The 16,286-nt window shown below is 39.0% G+C and overlaps 1 protein-coding gene across 2 annotated transcripts in view; it reads right to left on the minus strand.

Moving 5' to 3' along the window:
• The window catches only part of kita (KIT proto-oncogene, receptor tyrosine kinase a), a 29,348-nt gene extending 13,684 nt beyond the window's left edge, over positions 1-15,664 (minus strand). The window contains exons 1-8 of one of the 2 annotated variants that reach the window (XM_084722779.1): positions 15,334-15,664; positions 9,969-10,223; positions 7,169-7,453; positions 6,942-7,081; positions 5,521-5,692; positions 2,687-2,873; positions 1,850-1,965; positions 1,181-1,295 (exon numbers count right to left, since the gene is read on the minus strand). In XM_084722779.1, coding sequence (XP_084578905.1) covers positions 1,181-1,295; positions 1,850-1,965; positions 2,687-2,873; positions 5,521-5,692; positions 6,942-7,081; positions 7,169-7,453; positions 9,969-10,223; positions 15,334-15,388 — 1,325 coding nt within the window. In that variant the 5' untranslated portion in view covers positions 15,389-15,664. Of the gene's footprint in view, positions 1-1,180; positions 1,296-1,849; positions 1,966-2,686; positions 2,874-5,520; positions 5,714-6,941; positions 7,082-7,168; positions 7,454-9,968; positions 10,224-15,333 lie in introns of both variants that reach the window. The other variant, XM_084722778.1, reaches the window with a different exon arrangement.
• Between the last annotated feature and the right edge of the window lie 622 nt (positions 15,665-16,286).

The following is a 16,286-nucleotide window of genomic DNA, read 5'->3' on the forward strand; positions in this document are numbered from 1 at the left end:
GGAGGAAAACCCCTGATAAAGCAACAAGAAATCTGTGGAAGAGCAATAAAGTTCTCCATATTGATACAGTTTCCACAACTGATTGTCTGAGTATTACTGAAAAAAACCCAGACTATCCTACATACATGACATCGCCAAAAACGTGATATTTCTTAGCAAACATTACAATAACTCTTTTGTTAAATAACACATGACAGAGCTGCTTTTGGTTTAGTCTGTTGTTTGTTTAGTCTGTTGTTTGTAGGACTGTTCACTAGTCTGCTTCAAATCAGTTTCTACATCCTGTAATTACTTTAGGCTGCAGTTTTAGTCCAGTGTATTTATTACACAATGTCAGCATATTCTGTCTTTACTAAATCTTTTTTTTTTCTTTTAAAGTATAAGTTAGGGGAAACAGGTACATATGAATAAAAGTGGATGAAGTTTCTAATTGGAATTCATCACCATGTATAATATATTTCTCACTCTAGGCTGCACCTAATCCTTTTTTTCATCATCAACTAATCTTATTTTGACATTTAATTGATTGATTGATTAATTGATTGATTGTTTAGTCTATAAAATGTCAGAAATGTAAAAAATGCTCATCACAAGAGTCCAAAGTGAAGTCTTCAAAGTTAATCCTTAAATTGAAGAAGCTGGAACTGACAAATGTTTGACATTTGTGCTTGAAAAATGACTAAACTGATGAATCAATTTATAAAATATTTGGCATTAATTTGTTTTGAATTGACTAATTGATGAATTGACTAATCACAGCTCTGTCTTGCTCTCACATTGTCTCATAAGTTCCTGAAAACTTGTTTTTAGATCCTCCTTATTTCTCTCTAAAGCAAATATTTATTACAGAAAAAAATAATGTTTAAGTTTGGAAAAGTAGTTTTTTTTTTTTTCTTAAGAGATTAACACTCAAAAACAAAACAAAGTTCCTGGCAACATAGGCAGGTGACCTAAAGATAGCATTACTACATTCTGATTGGTGGATGGATGGATGGCATCACATTTCCCATATTAGCCACGCCCACTACAAACAAGTGAGAAAATCACAGACAGAAACAGAAATACACAATGCAAAAAAATCCCCAAAATCTGGCACTTTGGCAGAAGCTTTTGTGGCCATGTAGTACCCAATAACTGATCGAAGAAAAAAAAAACTTTGCAGGGCCTTTAGAAGTCTCACCTGGCGTAGGGCTGCTCACAGTAGTACCAGGTGATCCGCGGGGCAGGGAACCCCTCCGCCACACAGCGCACCTGTCCATCCACTGGGCCCTCATGAGATATAATCTCAGGTTTACCTAACAAACACAAGTTAATGTCAGAATATGTCATGTAGGAGAAAAATAACAAGAGTTTTTATGTTCAATCATATTGAACCTTTGTGAAGAATGAAGGGCCTCTTTTATACAGTCTGTTCAAAGCAGGAATACTGTGCTTGTCGTTCAGTGTTAAACATATGAACATGGAATGGGGAACATCGTTGTTCCGCCATTAAAGGCGGAATATGTAAGTTCCTAGTGTCCAAAAATGTGTACTGCAAGCACAACAATGTAGCATTTTTCCTTAATCTCTGATGACATATCATAGCCATTTTATGATTTAGTGCAGTCAACATATTACATATTTGAAGGTAGTGACAGAGCCTAATTGACGTGTGTAAAATGTGTTTTGAAGGGTCTTCTTATGGGCAGTAAGGTAGAGAGAAAGACCTCATTTTGCACAAACAAAAGGGTCAATGAAACCTATTCCAGTATGTCAGCTCCTGAAGATTAATGCAAGGTGGAGTAATGCAATTCCTTATGTGGCTGAAGGGGACAAAAAACCTTTTAAAAAAATCTATGACACGACTTACTGATCACAAAGATGGTGAATGTGTGGTTTACTGATGCGTCGCCGTTGGAGGCTTGAAAGGTGTAAACTCCACCCTCTGACATTTTCAGCCGCACCAGCCTCAGCTCGCTGCTGTACCTAAACACAAAGACAGTGAATCTTTAGCAAAGACGCATTCATCGTTTTTAAAGAGACATCAGTAAAAAAATTTTTTATTAATGCTTCAACATAATCAGAGATCAAACAGAGATGTTCACGTCAGCACTGCCTGAGAAAGAATTTGAAATGCTCAGATATTTGCATTTTAGATTAGAACCAGTCTTCTGTTTGTCTTCTGTGTTTTTATGCACATCTGTTCACTGATATTATTCCCAAGGTTACATTAGAACTCCTTTTTTCCCCACAGCTGATATGGATTTATTGATTTTTTAACACAGTAAAAAGGGTTTTAACAATTATGTTTTCTCATTTACCATTTGCTTAAGGGAGTCACGTCTGATAGGCGCTTAAAGGTCATGTCCTGTTCCCCCCATATTAAGAAAATGTTTGTAACAAACAGCAGCCTTGGATGATATTACATAATATTTCTATCTGCAGCACAGAGGTAATACTGCAGCTATTTCATGGTTTCTTTTCCTCTGAAAGCCATTTATATTCTGACAGTTCCCGTTTCACCAAAAACCTCAGGGCGTTTTTAGAATTTCAGCTGTATTTCACAGGGAGCTGTGACAAGAGCAGCTGCCTCCGCTGACCTGCAGCCAAAACAAAGGTGTTAAATTCCACCGAACGAGGGTAATGAACATTTCCATCTATGTGGTAAACCTAGAGCACTTTGAAGCAAGTGTGCATGTTGTCTCACCTATATTCATGGCTGTGTGTGGTGATGACATGGTCGGTCGTGTTCTTCAGCTCGTGGCCCATGAAGCTCCAGGAGAAGGTGTGTGGCTTCGGATAAGCCTCCATGTCAGCACTCAGGGGCAAACTCTCGCCTGCACGGACCTGGATGGTTCTGTTGTTTGCAGGTGTCAAGCTGATGAATCCTCTCTCTGGAAAATACGAAAAATAAAATATTGTTAAAGGATTTGCAAAAAGTGAAATAAAGTCTATTAAACCATTTACATCTTACACAGTTGACAAAATGTCATGACAAAAAATAGGAAGCTTAGCAGTGCTTGAACAGTATTCCCATCGTTTTTCAACCAGTATAGCTAGCCCTTTTTATGCCAGATTAAATCACGTTCTTATAAAAATCTGATGGACTTGATGGGAATCTGGGACACAAGTTTAAAGGGTTAACATTTTCCTTAAAAAAAATCAATGTTTAAACAAAGTTGATTTTCGTTATAGTTGAAAATAATATATATATATATAAATCCTTGAAGAATACATTTTCATCAAAAAATGGAATTAGAGAGTAGGTGCTAATAATTTCAAAAAAATTTTGGTGGGACATAATTTGTCCCAGTTCTCAAGAATGGGTGCGATATGTCTGATGATGAGTCAAAACAATTTTTTAACACCTTGTCTCGCTCTCCCCTTCCAAGCTTGTAGGAGAACCCGTGGTGGCCGCAAAACTTGCAAAAGGGTTTATCAAGAGCCAGTATTGGCCTGTTCATTCAGGACAACGTGATTCTTTTGAGACGTGTCACATCCAGTTGTATCCAGGCAGATGTTCTGGGCCCATACCAATCACAAGTCAGCCCCACAATCCCTCACTCATAAAGTTTGAATGTGAAACTACAAATAAAGTCCAGATTTTAAATGGTGTGTGGATGCCTTGCAATGAATGGGTGGTGTTATCTGCAGACATGGAAGAAACTCCCTGATAAAGCAACAAAAACTGCAGAATTGCAAAAAAGTTCTCCACATTAATACCGTTTCCTAAATCTACATGACTGTCTATGGAGTATTACTGAAGAAAACATCTTGTGTCTAGAGTTGAACACCCAAATACACGACTCCCTGCCATTGCCAAAGCTGTGACATTTCTTAATAAACATTATTATAATAGCTGGACTGCTCTAGAGCATTTTTTCTCTTTTTTTTTTTTCTTTGTTTAGTTTGTTTGTACAACTTTTGACTGTCAGTTTCTAATCCCTGTAATTACTTTAAGGCTTCAGTTATACAGTCCAGTGCACGTATTACACAATCCCAGCATATTCTGTCTTTGTTAATTATATTTTCTTTTAAATTGGCGTATTGGGAAAATTTTCCCAATTAATATCCAGAAATATGTGGATGAAATATACCATATATATTTCTTACTCCAGGGCTGCAGCAACTTAATATTTTCATTATAGATTAATCTGCCAATTCATTTTATCCATTTAATCAATTAACTGCTTGGTCCATAAACTGTAAAAAAAAAAAAAACTGTGAAAAATGCTTATAATTTCCGTGAGCCAAAAGTGACTTAAGAAAATGTTTGACAGTTTTGTGTGGAAAAATGACTGAAATTAATTAATTACTAAAACAATTGGCAACTAATTTTCTTTTCTTTTTCAACTAACTGATTCATTGAGTAATTGTTACAGTTCCATTTCTGCCATATTCTACCAATATATCCCCATATCTTTCACAGTGAACCTTTGAGTGTGTCACAGACCTACAGGCATGTCGTAGAGTAACTGGACATGCATACGGAGACTCCACGGTCCAAAACAACACGTACTGAATCACTCCACATGATATATGTACATTTAGAGCAAAAACTATTAGAAATATTCACAGTCCGCCAGAGAGTATGATGACATGATTAATACCTCTCTCATATCTGGTTGTTGAATATGAGGACACAGCTAGTTGGTTAGCTTAGCTTAGCATAAATACTGAAAAGAGGTTACTTTATTAAACAAATGAGATACAACATGTTAATTGGTGAGCTGTGGAGGTGCTGGCAAGCAGAAATTGTTACTTATCTACAGAGTCAAGCTAGCTGCTTCTCCATTTTGTTATGTTGTGCTAAGCTAACAGGCTGCTGGATGTAGATTCATATTTACTGTGCAAACATAAGAGTGGCAGCGATCTTCTCATCTAACCCTCAGCGTGAATGTAAATGTTTCCTAAAATGTCAAACTATACCTTTGACATTCAGTTTTTCTGAAAAAAGGCAAAACTTAAAGGGACAGTTCACCCCATATCAAGGGTATATATTTTTCCTCTGTCTTGTAGCACTATTTATCCCTCGAGATCGATTTGGAGGGAGTTGCAGTTTTGGAGATATCAGCCGAAGAGATGTCTGCTTTCTCTCAAATGTAATGGATCTGGATGGTACTGGATGGCTTGTGGTGCTCAAAGTGCCAAAAAAGTTCTGAAAAACTCAACAGCCTTTCCAGATTGGCATGACCCCATTATTAAAGATAAACCACAGACCTCATTGTGAGTCATGCAAAAACTTGATTTTTGTCTACGGTAGGTCTCTACATGAAACTGCTCATAGCAAGGTCTGTGGATTGCTTTTGGGTTTTTTTTTCAGATGTATTTTTTGCCGCTGTGAGCAGCACAAGCTGAGTGCCATTTAGTCCCATTATATTTGATAGATGGCAGACATCTCTACAGCTAACATGTCCAAAACTCTGCAACTCACAACAAAACAATGTTGATGCATAAATAGCACTACTGGAGACAATATCCACATATTTCATTTACTTAGTTATGTCTTTAAAAGAAAAACAAATCTCTCAATGTACTCACCATAAACATCAAGCCACACTGATTGCGTGCTGACCCCTTTTTCATTCTCAGCTTCACACTGGTACCTCCCGGTGTCTTGAGGTCGGACCGCCGCGATGTGCAACGTGGCACTGCGCACGTGGGTGAAGTTCTCCGTCAGGATATGTGAAGCACCGTCAACCTTTGCTGGTTGCTGTGGATACCAGACGGCACCCTGTCAACGCCCAGAGATCTCTAGAGATTAACCCCGTCTGCGTTTCTATCCTTGCCAAGCACACAAATACTGACACAGACGCACAACTGCCTGCATGCGAGGACACACACACACATGGCCGCTCACATATGTATGTAGTCCGCATCATATCCACACACACAGCCAAGATCCTGAAGTTTTGACAGCATGAACTTTGACCCCTTTCACTCTCATTCTCATAAGAACAGACAACCACTGATAGCAGGTAGGCAAAAAAATCACTCGAATCTATGGCTGGTTTGCACCAACAAGAATTATTTTTTAAAAAACTGATTAAATCAAGGATTCACTTTAATTTATGTTGCCCCAAACCTTTGCCAGGTCACCTCTGTAAATAAGATTTTTTTCTTAATGATTTGCTTTCTTAAATAAAGGTAAAATAATGACTAATGAACACCTCTTTAAACCACAGTTTAGTTCTTTACTCTAAACCTTGATTAAATTTAATTCTCTTGCTCTTTTTAAAGTCCAATTTAAAATGTAGTCCAGTATTAACTTAAAGCTTACACTTGAGAAGGTTTAACTTGAAAATGAGCAAAATATTTTTTTCTCACGGTATACTACCAGCGGCACTCAATTTTATATTTCATTTATTTATTTGTTTTAATTTACGCGACACAGTGTCTCCATATTGATTAAACTATTGGATTAACAGAGATTAGTTTTTAATTGTGCAACAAAGCTCTGCTTAATTCTAAATCTAGATTTAGTCGTTTTAAACCACGTTTTGCTAAACTCTGATTAGAGTTAATCTTTTTGTTGGTGCAACTCAGTCTATATCTAGAATAATAAAATGAAATATTCAATTTGTGGATCAGAATTCCATTTTTCCGTTTGTCACTCAGGTGTGTTTTCTTGTTCTGGACATCTAAGACCCTCAGTTGTGAAAAAATAAATGCTAGGACTCAGTATTAGTCATTAAGAATCACAGAATTTCATACAATTTGAACTTTTTTTTTTTTTTTACAATGGATTCAGGAAAACATACTGTTGGCGGGTATGAATCTTGAGAATAGCTGAATATCAGTGGTTGACTCCTCCCAACTTTTAAGTCAAATATCTGTTTGAACTGATCAAAGCCCTTTTAAATCTCACAAGACAACAATCAACACTCAGTGTACAGTATTTGCAAGCTGAATCTGCCACCAACAGTGCAGCACACAGCAAACAAAAGGCAGAAGGGTCTCACCGAGCCGGGCGGGGTGACCCACTTTAGCCTGATTTCTGCGTTGACGTTAGTGGTGTTGCAGGTGAGGGAGAGACTCTCACCCCGGATAAGAATCACCCGTTTGGGCGCCTGCATCTCAATAACAGGAGGAGCAGCAGGGACTGGAAGGAAATAAAAACAAGTGTGATTTTGTATTTTCAGTCTGAAAGAACAATGGACATAACAAAAGTGCATTTACACCACTTTACCTGGTTTTATTGTCAGGGTGTAGTCATGTGATCTGACATTCTTCTCCCTCAGTCTTCCTGTGCACACATAGCAACCTTCATAGGCCTTCTGTGTGTTGTGGATGATGATGCCTTGCTCCAGGCTCGCAGAATACTCGAGACCAGAGGCCAGAGCTCCTCTGGAACATGTTTCCAGGTGCAGGTTGTCCAGACTCGGATCAGTTGCCAGGCAGGGGATGGAAGCAGTGTCTCCCTCACGAGTGAGAATGCTGAACACCATTGATTTTCTGAAAGGATTGTCTGGATCTGCCAAGAAACATGCAATCGCACATCAAAGGTGGTGTCAGAGCTGCGAGCAGGGCTGCATGCTGAGTTGTTGAAGCTTTACTTTGTGACAGCCTTGATATAACTATGCTACACTGTTCACCATACTCTGTTTCCCATCACTGTTTTGTCATATTGACTTCTTGCCATCCAGTATGATTACTATGAATTTCCTGCTTTTTCACAACTGACAGTGTGATGGATCATTGGCCAACTGCCAATGGCCAATGCTTGTGGCTCTAATTATTTAATCTGGTGCAATTAAATGACTGTAGAAGAAGAGAGCTTATTGAGACGACATAATTAAAAGAACACAAGTTAAACTTCAAACAGTGGAAAACACTGTAGAAAGTGTGATAAAATATGGCTTTTAGGTTTGTTTCATGTATTACTTTGAGGAACATGACAGTCTCCTCATTGTTTCACACTGACCTGATGCTTTTGTCTCACACCAATTTTTGTCTACCCAGTGGAGCATGAGGTTCAGCTGACCTTTAAAGGTTCCCTGTGTAGTATTGGACATTTCATAGCACAATAGAACTGTTTTTCTATGGGTGGGTCCCAGTTTTGATTGTCTCATGCACACGCACGAGGACGCAATGCAGGTGATGCACATTCCTGCCTATGGTTTCACATTATTCTACTGATTCTCAGGTGGTGATCATTCTGCTACAAACCTCTATGGCTTGGGTGTGTTTCAATAAACCAATCACAAATTCACTGGTCAACGGATGCAATAACACTGACCCTGCAAAACACTGTCGGGCAGTAACTTGTTTTGCACTTAGGGAGGCAAGCCCTAGAATTAAAATGGCTAAATCCCCACAAAACAAAAGGCAACAGCTGTTAGCTGGTTTGCATTTATGCAGTTATCATTTTCAGCCTGCGGGTTGCTAGTTTGAGGGTTGTTGCTGTTTACGGTAGGGACGGTAATTTGAAAAATTTGCATGTAGATGGTGGATGCCAGCTAAAATAATGAGTCACTGTCAGGTTTATACTCTCACTGTACATCTGTTTTATCAGTCAATGATAAAAAGACAGCTAGTAAGTAAACATGGATACCAACAAATCAAATGCATTTGACACATTTGTTAGACCTCAAGCATACGCGGTGTGTTTTGGTGACTACTACTGAATGTAAATATAACTTTTGTTTGCTTACAAGAAAACTCCACAGGGACCTTTAAGTCACATCCTTCATGTATGATTTATTCACAGAAGCCTGTTTCCACAGCATTTTGTTGCATTTTGTTTTATCAATACTCCACTTCAGCCAGGCATAAAATTTTTCTTTTTTTTAACTTACTGTTCACTGTATTTATCAGAGCTGTGTGAAGTTAGTACTAATGCAAACAGATAATTTGCTGCTGCTGCTTCACATTAAAACTGGCGAAACACAGTGTAGCTTTTATTGTGAAGCAGTAACAAGAAATGCAATGTGTCTGACCATGATTCATCAAAATGCATCCACGAAACAATTTTTGACAGCAGACCACAACAACATGGGTTTGTTTGACAAACAGATGGTTGTTTGGCTGCAAATACAATACAATAGTACTTGAAAATAAAGACATAACTACACTGGTCTTCACTGAGCAATTAGATTCTATTTTTCTTTTACAGCTTGCATACTTTTTGTACTTTCGGATGTACAGTCGTATTCTTTTAAACATGTGCTGTCTAAAAAGTGTCTAAGTATTGATAATTCTGACAGCCTTACTGTAAACAGACACACCAATTGGTCTTCTGTTGTATTTTTTGACACATTTGCCTATTAAACTGCACTAGCTGTTACCATGGTAACCATGGTTGATGCCAAATCAACCAAAACTGAAATCTTTTAGTGACATCTGATTTTTTTTTTTTCCAAAATGTGTAGAAATTGACAGGCACAAAGACAGAACTGCAAAACTGATGATTTGGCTGTAGATGTGTTATCCAGCTTTAGTTATATAAAGCGAGTATCTAAACAGAGATATCTACCCATCAGAGGCAGTGAGTTGTAAAGGCTTGAATTGTCCAATCATATTCATCAAACCTGCAAAGTTCATCAGTAGAATAAATATTTTCTTATAACACTACATCTGAGGCTCTCATCTAAAAAGCAGTTATTGGTGCTTGCTGCCTTAGACATACATGTGTGGATCGTGATCAGCTCATGATCTGAGCCTGCAGAGATGGCAGTGGGCCAGGGGGATGTGGAGTCACATAGAGGAGCAAATACAGTAAAACTCAGTCATGCACTCAATAAATAGCTACAGCATCTACTGTACCTGTCCTGGGCAAAGTTACAAACACCTTTTTTCTGCAAACACACCCACGCACGCTGCTCCCTGTCACTGCAGCGATAAACGCCAGAACATTTCCTCTGCTCTACCCTGCAGTCTGTTTCCACTTTTTCTAGATTTCACTTCTCTTTCTGCTCTCTCGCACACAAACAACACACAATCTCAAACGCGTGTGCATCGCCCAAATGAGAATTTCATTCACCATCTACCTTTCACATAGACGTAAATGGAGGTTTTCTCCTCTGAGCTCTCCTCCAGGCAGATATAGCGGCCCATGTGGAGGGGCTGAGCCCTGGGGATGTGCAGCGTGGACATCCCATCGATCTTTTTCTCTCCCCGCACCCTCAGCCGTTCTTCCCGCTGCCACCGCATCGCCTTCACACCCTGGCAACGCAGCTCAAAGGGTGCGTTGAGCGAGACGACAATGTGGGGGCCGGCGGGGGTGATAGTGGGCTTGGTGTTGCCTGTAATGGGATAGAGAGAGAAATCAAATCCATATCAAACACACAAAAAATCTTGATATACCAATTTGTTTTATTTTCACCACACTTGATCATGATCATGGCCACAATGCTGATATTCAGAGTGTTTTCACTACAAAGTCTTGACAGTCTTATGATGCGGGAACATAATTCTTTTTTCTTACTTGGAAAACCACAAAGCTGAGTTACACTACAGGACTGAAATGTTGCTAACATTTTCTCACCACTGTGAAGTCAAGATATGTCAACAGCTGTAACCCCTGTGTAAGAGTCCTGTGAATCAGACTGGCTTAAAGGTACAATTGCTGATCTGAAAGTAAACAACAGGATTGAACAGGATCTTCAAAAACACAGGATTTGCATTGGCTCTCATTTCCAAAATTGTCTGAGAGGTATTTTGAAACAAAGATTAACACATGACAACGCCTACGTATAACTAAAATGGTTAATGGTTCCCAACCTTTAAGGCTTCTGACCCTCTAAAACAAAGCAAAATCTATACATATGACCCCTCACTACAGGTTAAAGACACTGGACACAAACTGTGAGCAATTCAAAATAGATCAGACATAAATAGTTGAACATATGCAATATTTCACAAGTAAAACGTACGACATGGAGCTTGAATATTCTCATGACCCATCAGATTTATCATAGGACCTCTTTTGGAATCCAAACTCACGAGTTGAGAACTGCTGTGTCAAAAGCATAAGTAAATTGAGAAACACAAACAACATCTGAAGTTGGGTTACATGAGGTTTTTATTTATAATCAGTGTTTTAGCTGCAGTAGATGGTGGTTGACATGGCCCAGTTTTGAGAAGCAGAGAGAAATATCAGCATGGACCCTGAGCAAAGTGCTGCTGTGGACACGGTCAGCAACAAAAGGTTTTTAGCCACTTAAGAAAAAGGTCCACCTAAATAATCAGTGTCAGTTTAAGTGTACACTATATTTAGAATATTTTCACCACTTTACTTTGCTGTCACACAGCCTTTTTTGATGGGAAACCACTGTTATATAAACCAAATATTGCTTTCTCCAAACCAACCAAACTCCATAGGAGTAAACAGTTATTTTAAATCACACAAGATGGGAGTTGCTGGTCTACTACTTCCTCGAGTTGTTAATTTGTCTGTGCGATTGTGTGGCTTAATTGAATCCAAACCATCCTTTTAAAACACAATAACACAAGCAAACTAACAAAGCAAGGTGGCGGCAGACAAGGAACTCCCATGTTCTGCACTGTAAAAATCACTTATTTCTCAAAAGGAGTTTGGTTGGTTTGGAGAGAGTGATATTTGGCATATATAACAGTGCTTTCCCATCAGAAAAATTACATTTAAGTGGTGAAAACTTTCTAAATATAGTGTACACTTAAACTGATCCTGAATTTTTCAAGTGGACTTCTTTTGAGTGGCTAAAATACCTTTTATTGCTAACCCTGTCCACAGCAGTCCAATGCTTAGCTCCGTGCTGGTGTCCCTCTCTGCTTCTCCAAACTGGGGGCATACTGACCAGCATCTACTGTAGCTAATACACTGATTATCAAACAGTACCACATACAACCCACATTAAATAATCTGAACTATCCCTTGAACAATGTATGTGACTATACCTGTATTATAGATTATTTAGGAAATGACGGACTGAGCCGTTGAATTCTGACCGTCATCATAATGCAAGCAAAGAGGCTTGGTGTCACAGCGGGGATTGAAAGCTCAACCTCCTGACATGTGAACAGAAATCTGTAATCACCAAAGGAAATCAAATGATATTGCATGCAAGTAACTGTGAAATTTCTTAGAAATGTTCCGTTACGGTATAAAATAGGACAGATGTGCGTAGCATGACACGAGCTGGTTATGACTGCACTGTGGAGTGAGAGGGTCAATGCTTTCTACAAAAGGAGGCGCTTCCACACATATTTAATCTGCTGCACCAACTGAAAACAGGTGGGGAAAGTGAATGAGTAATGATTGTTTTGTTCCCTAAAAAAACATCAGCAGGGTGAGGGCACTCAACCTCTACATGTTCTATTGAAGCCACTTGTGATAAACACTACAGGACTGAGGCTGCACCCTCTACCATTCCACGTCTCTTTTGACACAATAAAAAAATACATTTGATAACAGGGCTGGGTGATATAGCTTATCTTGATATTTTTAAGATAATCTAGAATATACAATATATATCTAAATATACTTAATTCTAATTCTAAAGTATCATACCATAAGTTCTCAATTAAGCCATCATCAGTAATGTAGATATAATTAGAGCTACAACCATAAATCCATTAGTGATCAACTAAAATTAATCACCATCTATGACAGTAAACTGAATGTCTCTGAGTTGTGGACAAAACAAAACATTTGAGCATGTCACGTTTGGCTTTGCGGAAGAGCGATCAACATTTTCTACCATTTTATAAACCAAACAATTATTGATTAATAAAGAAAATATCTGACAGATTAATTGACAGTGAAAATAATCACTAGTTGTACCCTTAATGTAGATTACATATCTCAATATAGACTCAATATGCACATTTTCTTAGCCATAAATTCTAAAACAGTGCAAACATGATGATGATCTTGTACAAAATATGTTGCACTGCTGTAGATTAAATGATCCATCAGTATAAAATAGGGCTGGACAATACGGACAAAAATCAAATATCACAACTTTTTTGACCATATACCCCTATCGATATTACAGTACTGCAGGTGGTCTCACAAAATATTAATACAATGACATTTTTGATAAATAATCTGACTAGGTGGTTAAAAGGTGAGTAATAGAACAGCTGGAACCGTCTGGTAAGTTCAAAAAATCACATCACTTCACTGTAATGCAGCCTTTAAAGACAATGCTTACACCATCCCACAATATAACGACATCCAAAATCTAAAATGATTTCTAGTCTCATATCGCAATATTGATAAAACATCGATATTTGGCTCAGCCCTTCTTTCTGTGGATCATGAAAGGGGAGACAACAGGGAGTGGGTGTGGTGGAATGACAGACTCATCTGAAAAGCTTAAATTCACTGAATCACAGAACAGCAAACAGCCATGTATCATTCTACAAAGATGTGTCTGTTTAGAGACAGACTGTTATAATGCTAATGACCTGTGTGTTTGCAGAGCCTCTGTGTCTGAGCATAAATATTTGGCTAACAAATGTGGAATTTAACGTAAAGATTTGGTAATCAGCATGGCAGAGGTGAGATAAAAAGAGCAGCACTACTGGTTTTCTGTGTAAACTGTAATTTAAAGGTGTAATATGTAACATTTTTCTTAAAAAAACAATATACAGGCTCATATAAACATACTGCCTCACAATCATCACTTATGACCCACTAGAAGTGTGTGGTGGTGGTTGTATCTGCAGAGACCCTGCCCTCTGCCTGAATTTCTTCTTTTCTCATTCTGCCTTTAATAGATTTAAAGCTACTACAGGAAACTTCCGTATGTAATTGATTTTCGAGGCTCCTGTGGACAAAAGCCCGGCATTCCCCCCCCAATAACCACAAAATATAATGTCAAATTAAACATTATCTAAAGTAAAATCTCATCCTGCTTCGTTTTAACCGACAAAAGAACAACTTTGCCTGTGGAAATAAAAATACAGTTTCATCTGATTTCAACCAGACTCCGACCCGTGGCAGGAATTAAGAGAAATTATAGAAACATAGCCAGTGCTCTCCCGGATGGTCTCTTTTGATTATGTGGGTTGTACTGAAGCATCAATTATAAACGGAGACTTTTTCCACTATCAGTTAACATTCCTAGTAACCGCTTTAATTATATAATTCTCTATGTATTAAATCATGATTGAGCGGAAGAAAACAAGGTAAAAGTTAATTAAATCTGTAACCTGCCCTGTGTAAACGGGCCAAACTTCATGGCGTGCCATATTGTATCACATGACAGACAAGCCTGTGCACACTGCCTGGAGATGTGGCAGTCATTCAAATTCCCTGATCATATCAACACAGCGTGAACAACAACGACGTCCCATGAGCGCATCATAAACTTCCAAGCTGTCGATCAGATGGAAATAAGGCCAGAAAACAGTCCACCTGACGCCGCCCCGCGCTGCTTGAGCTTCGCAGATGCGCAAAGTTAAACAGCAACACCTGCGTGTGCGGCTTGCCAGCCCTCTTTTCATAGATAAATGAGCGCTATCTGTGGGGAAATCCCAAAGTCCGTTTTCCTGACAAGATAAAAAAAAAAGTAGACTTTGAGTTCTGGACTCTCGTTTAATTTGACGTATAAAATAAAACGCCTCCAATAAAATAACATACCAAAACGACATATTCGGGTAAAAGGCAGTAAAAACATAATTAAGTGTTTATGGACCTTGACCTCTACAGTTTAGACTGTGAAAATGATGCCAAGCCTTAATAGTTGCAATGTGTTTTCAAAGATCCATCCCCAGCACGAAGCACAACAAGCCAAAGCAGACTGCGGCGGGAGAAACTGTTTTTAGTGTTACAGTTACACATGTGACAATATTTATCCAACAAGTGAGACATTACATAAGCACGATAACCACTTCTGGATATGTACCAGCAGCTCGTTTGCATGCTTCCAAGGAATAGCGAATATATTTACATAAAGACGGTTCGTAGCAAAACCGCATGAACCTGCCGTCTCCATCAAGCAGAACATGATTAAAAAAAATCTCTCATGTCTATTATTCAGCATCCTGCGCTGCCCCCACTGTTTGATTAACTTCTTGTTCTGTTCCCAGAATAAAACATTCATTATTCAAGCAGCGCGCTCGCATCCAGATCATGAGCCAGTCTCCACTTTCCTCATCAGGTTTCAGTGACTTCAGGTTGCCTTATCGGCACCTCTCGGTGCACCACTTCCCACAACAAAGAAAAGTGTGGGAAAATGCACCAGAAAGGCAACGCGGAACAGTTCAGTTTTACCATAATGTGGGTTATCTTTATCTTACTGGGCAAAAGGGAGAAAAAAAAACTGCAGTCGCTAAAAGATAATCAACCCATTTCGCTCCCCGAAAGTGAACAGCAACAAGTTGCGTGCGTAAACTGCAAGGCGCATCAAGCGCAAAATGTCTTACCTGGATGGAAGGTTAACTGTAAAAAGACAGACAGCAGTATCCAGTGGTATTCCATAGTTATTATTCCATGGGTCTAGCTGTGAAGGTGAGCCAGTGCCTGCGCGGTGAAGGTAGCTGTACTCTACTCTACTCGCCGAGAAGCGCGTCGGAGTTGAGGGAAGTTGACTGCGGGCTCTGATAGAGGCGCACTTACAAGTCTTTAAAGGCACAGATGCTCAGTGCAGCTCGCAACAGCAGCAGTCGTCGCCAATCTGCAAACATGCTGTTCTCCTGGAGCGCGCCAGAGGGGACGGTGCAGCCCGACCAGGTATCTCTGACAGTTCTGACTGGAGCGTCAACAACATGTTCGTATAGGAGCCAGTGGTGGAGGAGCCTATTAACTCTCTCTCTCTCTCTCTCTCTCTCTCTCTCTCTCTCTCTCTCTCTCTCTCTCTGTCTCTCTCTCACACACACACACGCACACACACACACACACACAGAGGGAGGGAGGAGGAGGTGGCTGGGACCTGTTGTCTGCTTTCCAACAATAAAATCAAGCGGAAAGACCGTTTGATAGAAGTTAAAGATACACTAAGCCAAGTTTTTACATATCTGTTTCATCTGTTCCGAGGAATTACACAGGAACAAGAACTGCTCTATATCTTTGCATCAAGCGCGCACCGATTTTCAGGTTCAAGAATAACCCTGACACTTACACCCACCACTGAAAACACATTTAAGTTTCTCGTTTTTCCATTTTATTTTATTTATTGATTACCAGTTTACAATAGGATCACCCTTTTATATAATTTATAGTTTATATTTAAGTTATAAATTAGGTCATGAAGTATTTTATAAATCATTAATAAGGTGTTACAACATATGCAGTAAAAAGGACAATAATGACCTGATGCTTGCCAAATACTAAGCCCATATTTATCTGTACTTTTAAAGCTACTACAAAGAGTTTTTAA

The sequence above is a fragment of the Lutjanus erythropterus genome, chromosome 7 (assembly GCF_056507025.1).
Source record: "Lutjanus erythropterus isolate fLutEry1 chromosome 7, fLutEry1.hap2, whole genome shotgun sequence".
In the NCBI taxonomy this organism is placed as follows: Eukaryota; Metazoa; Chordata; class Actinopteri; order Lutjaniformes; family Lutjanidae; genus Lutjanus; species Lutjanus erythropterus.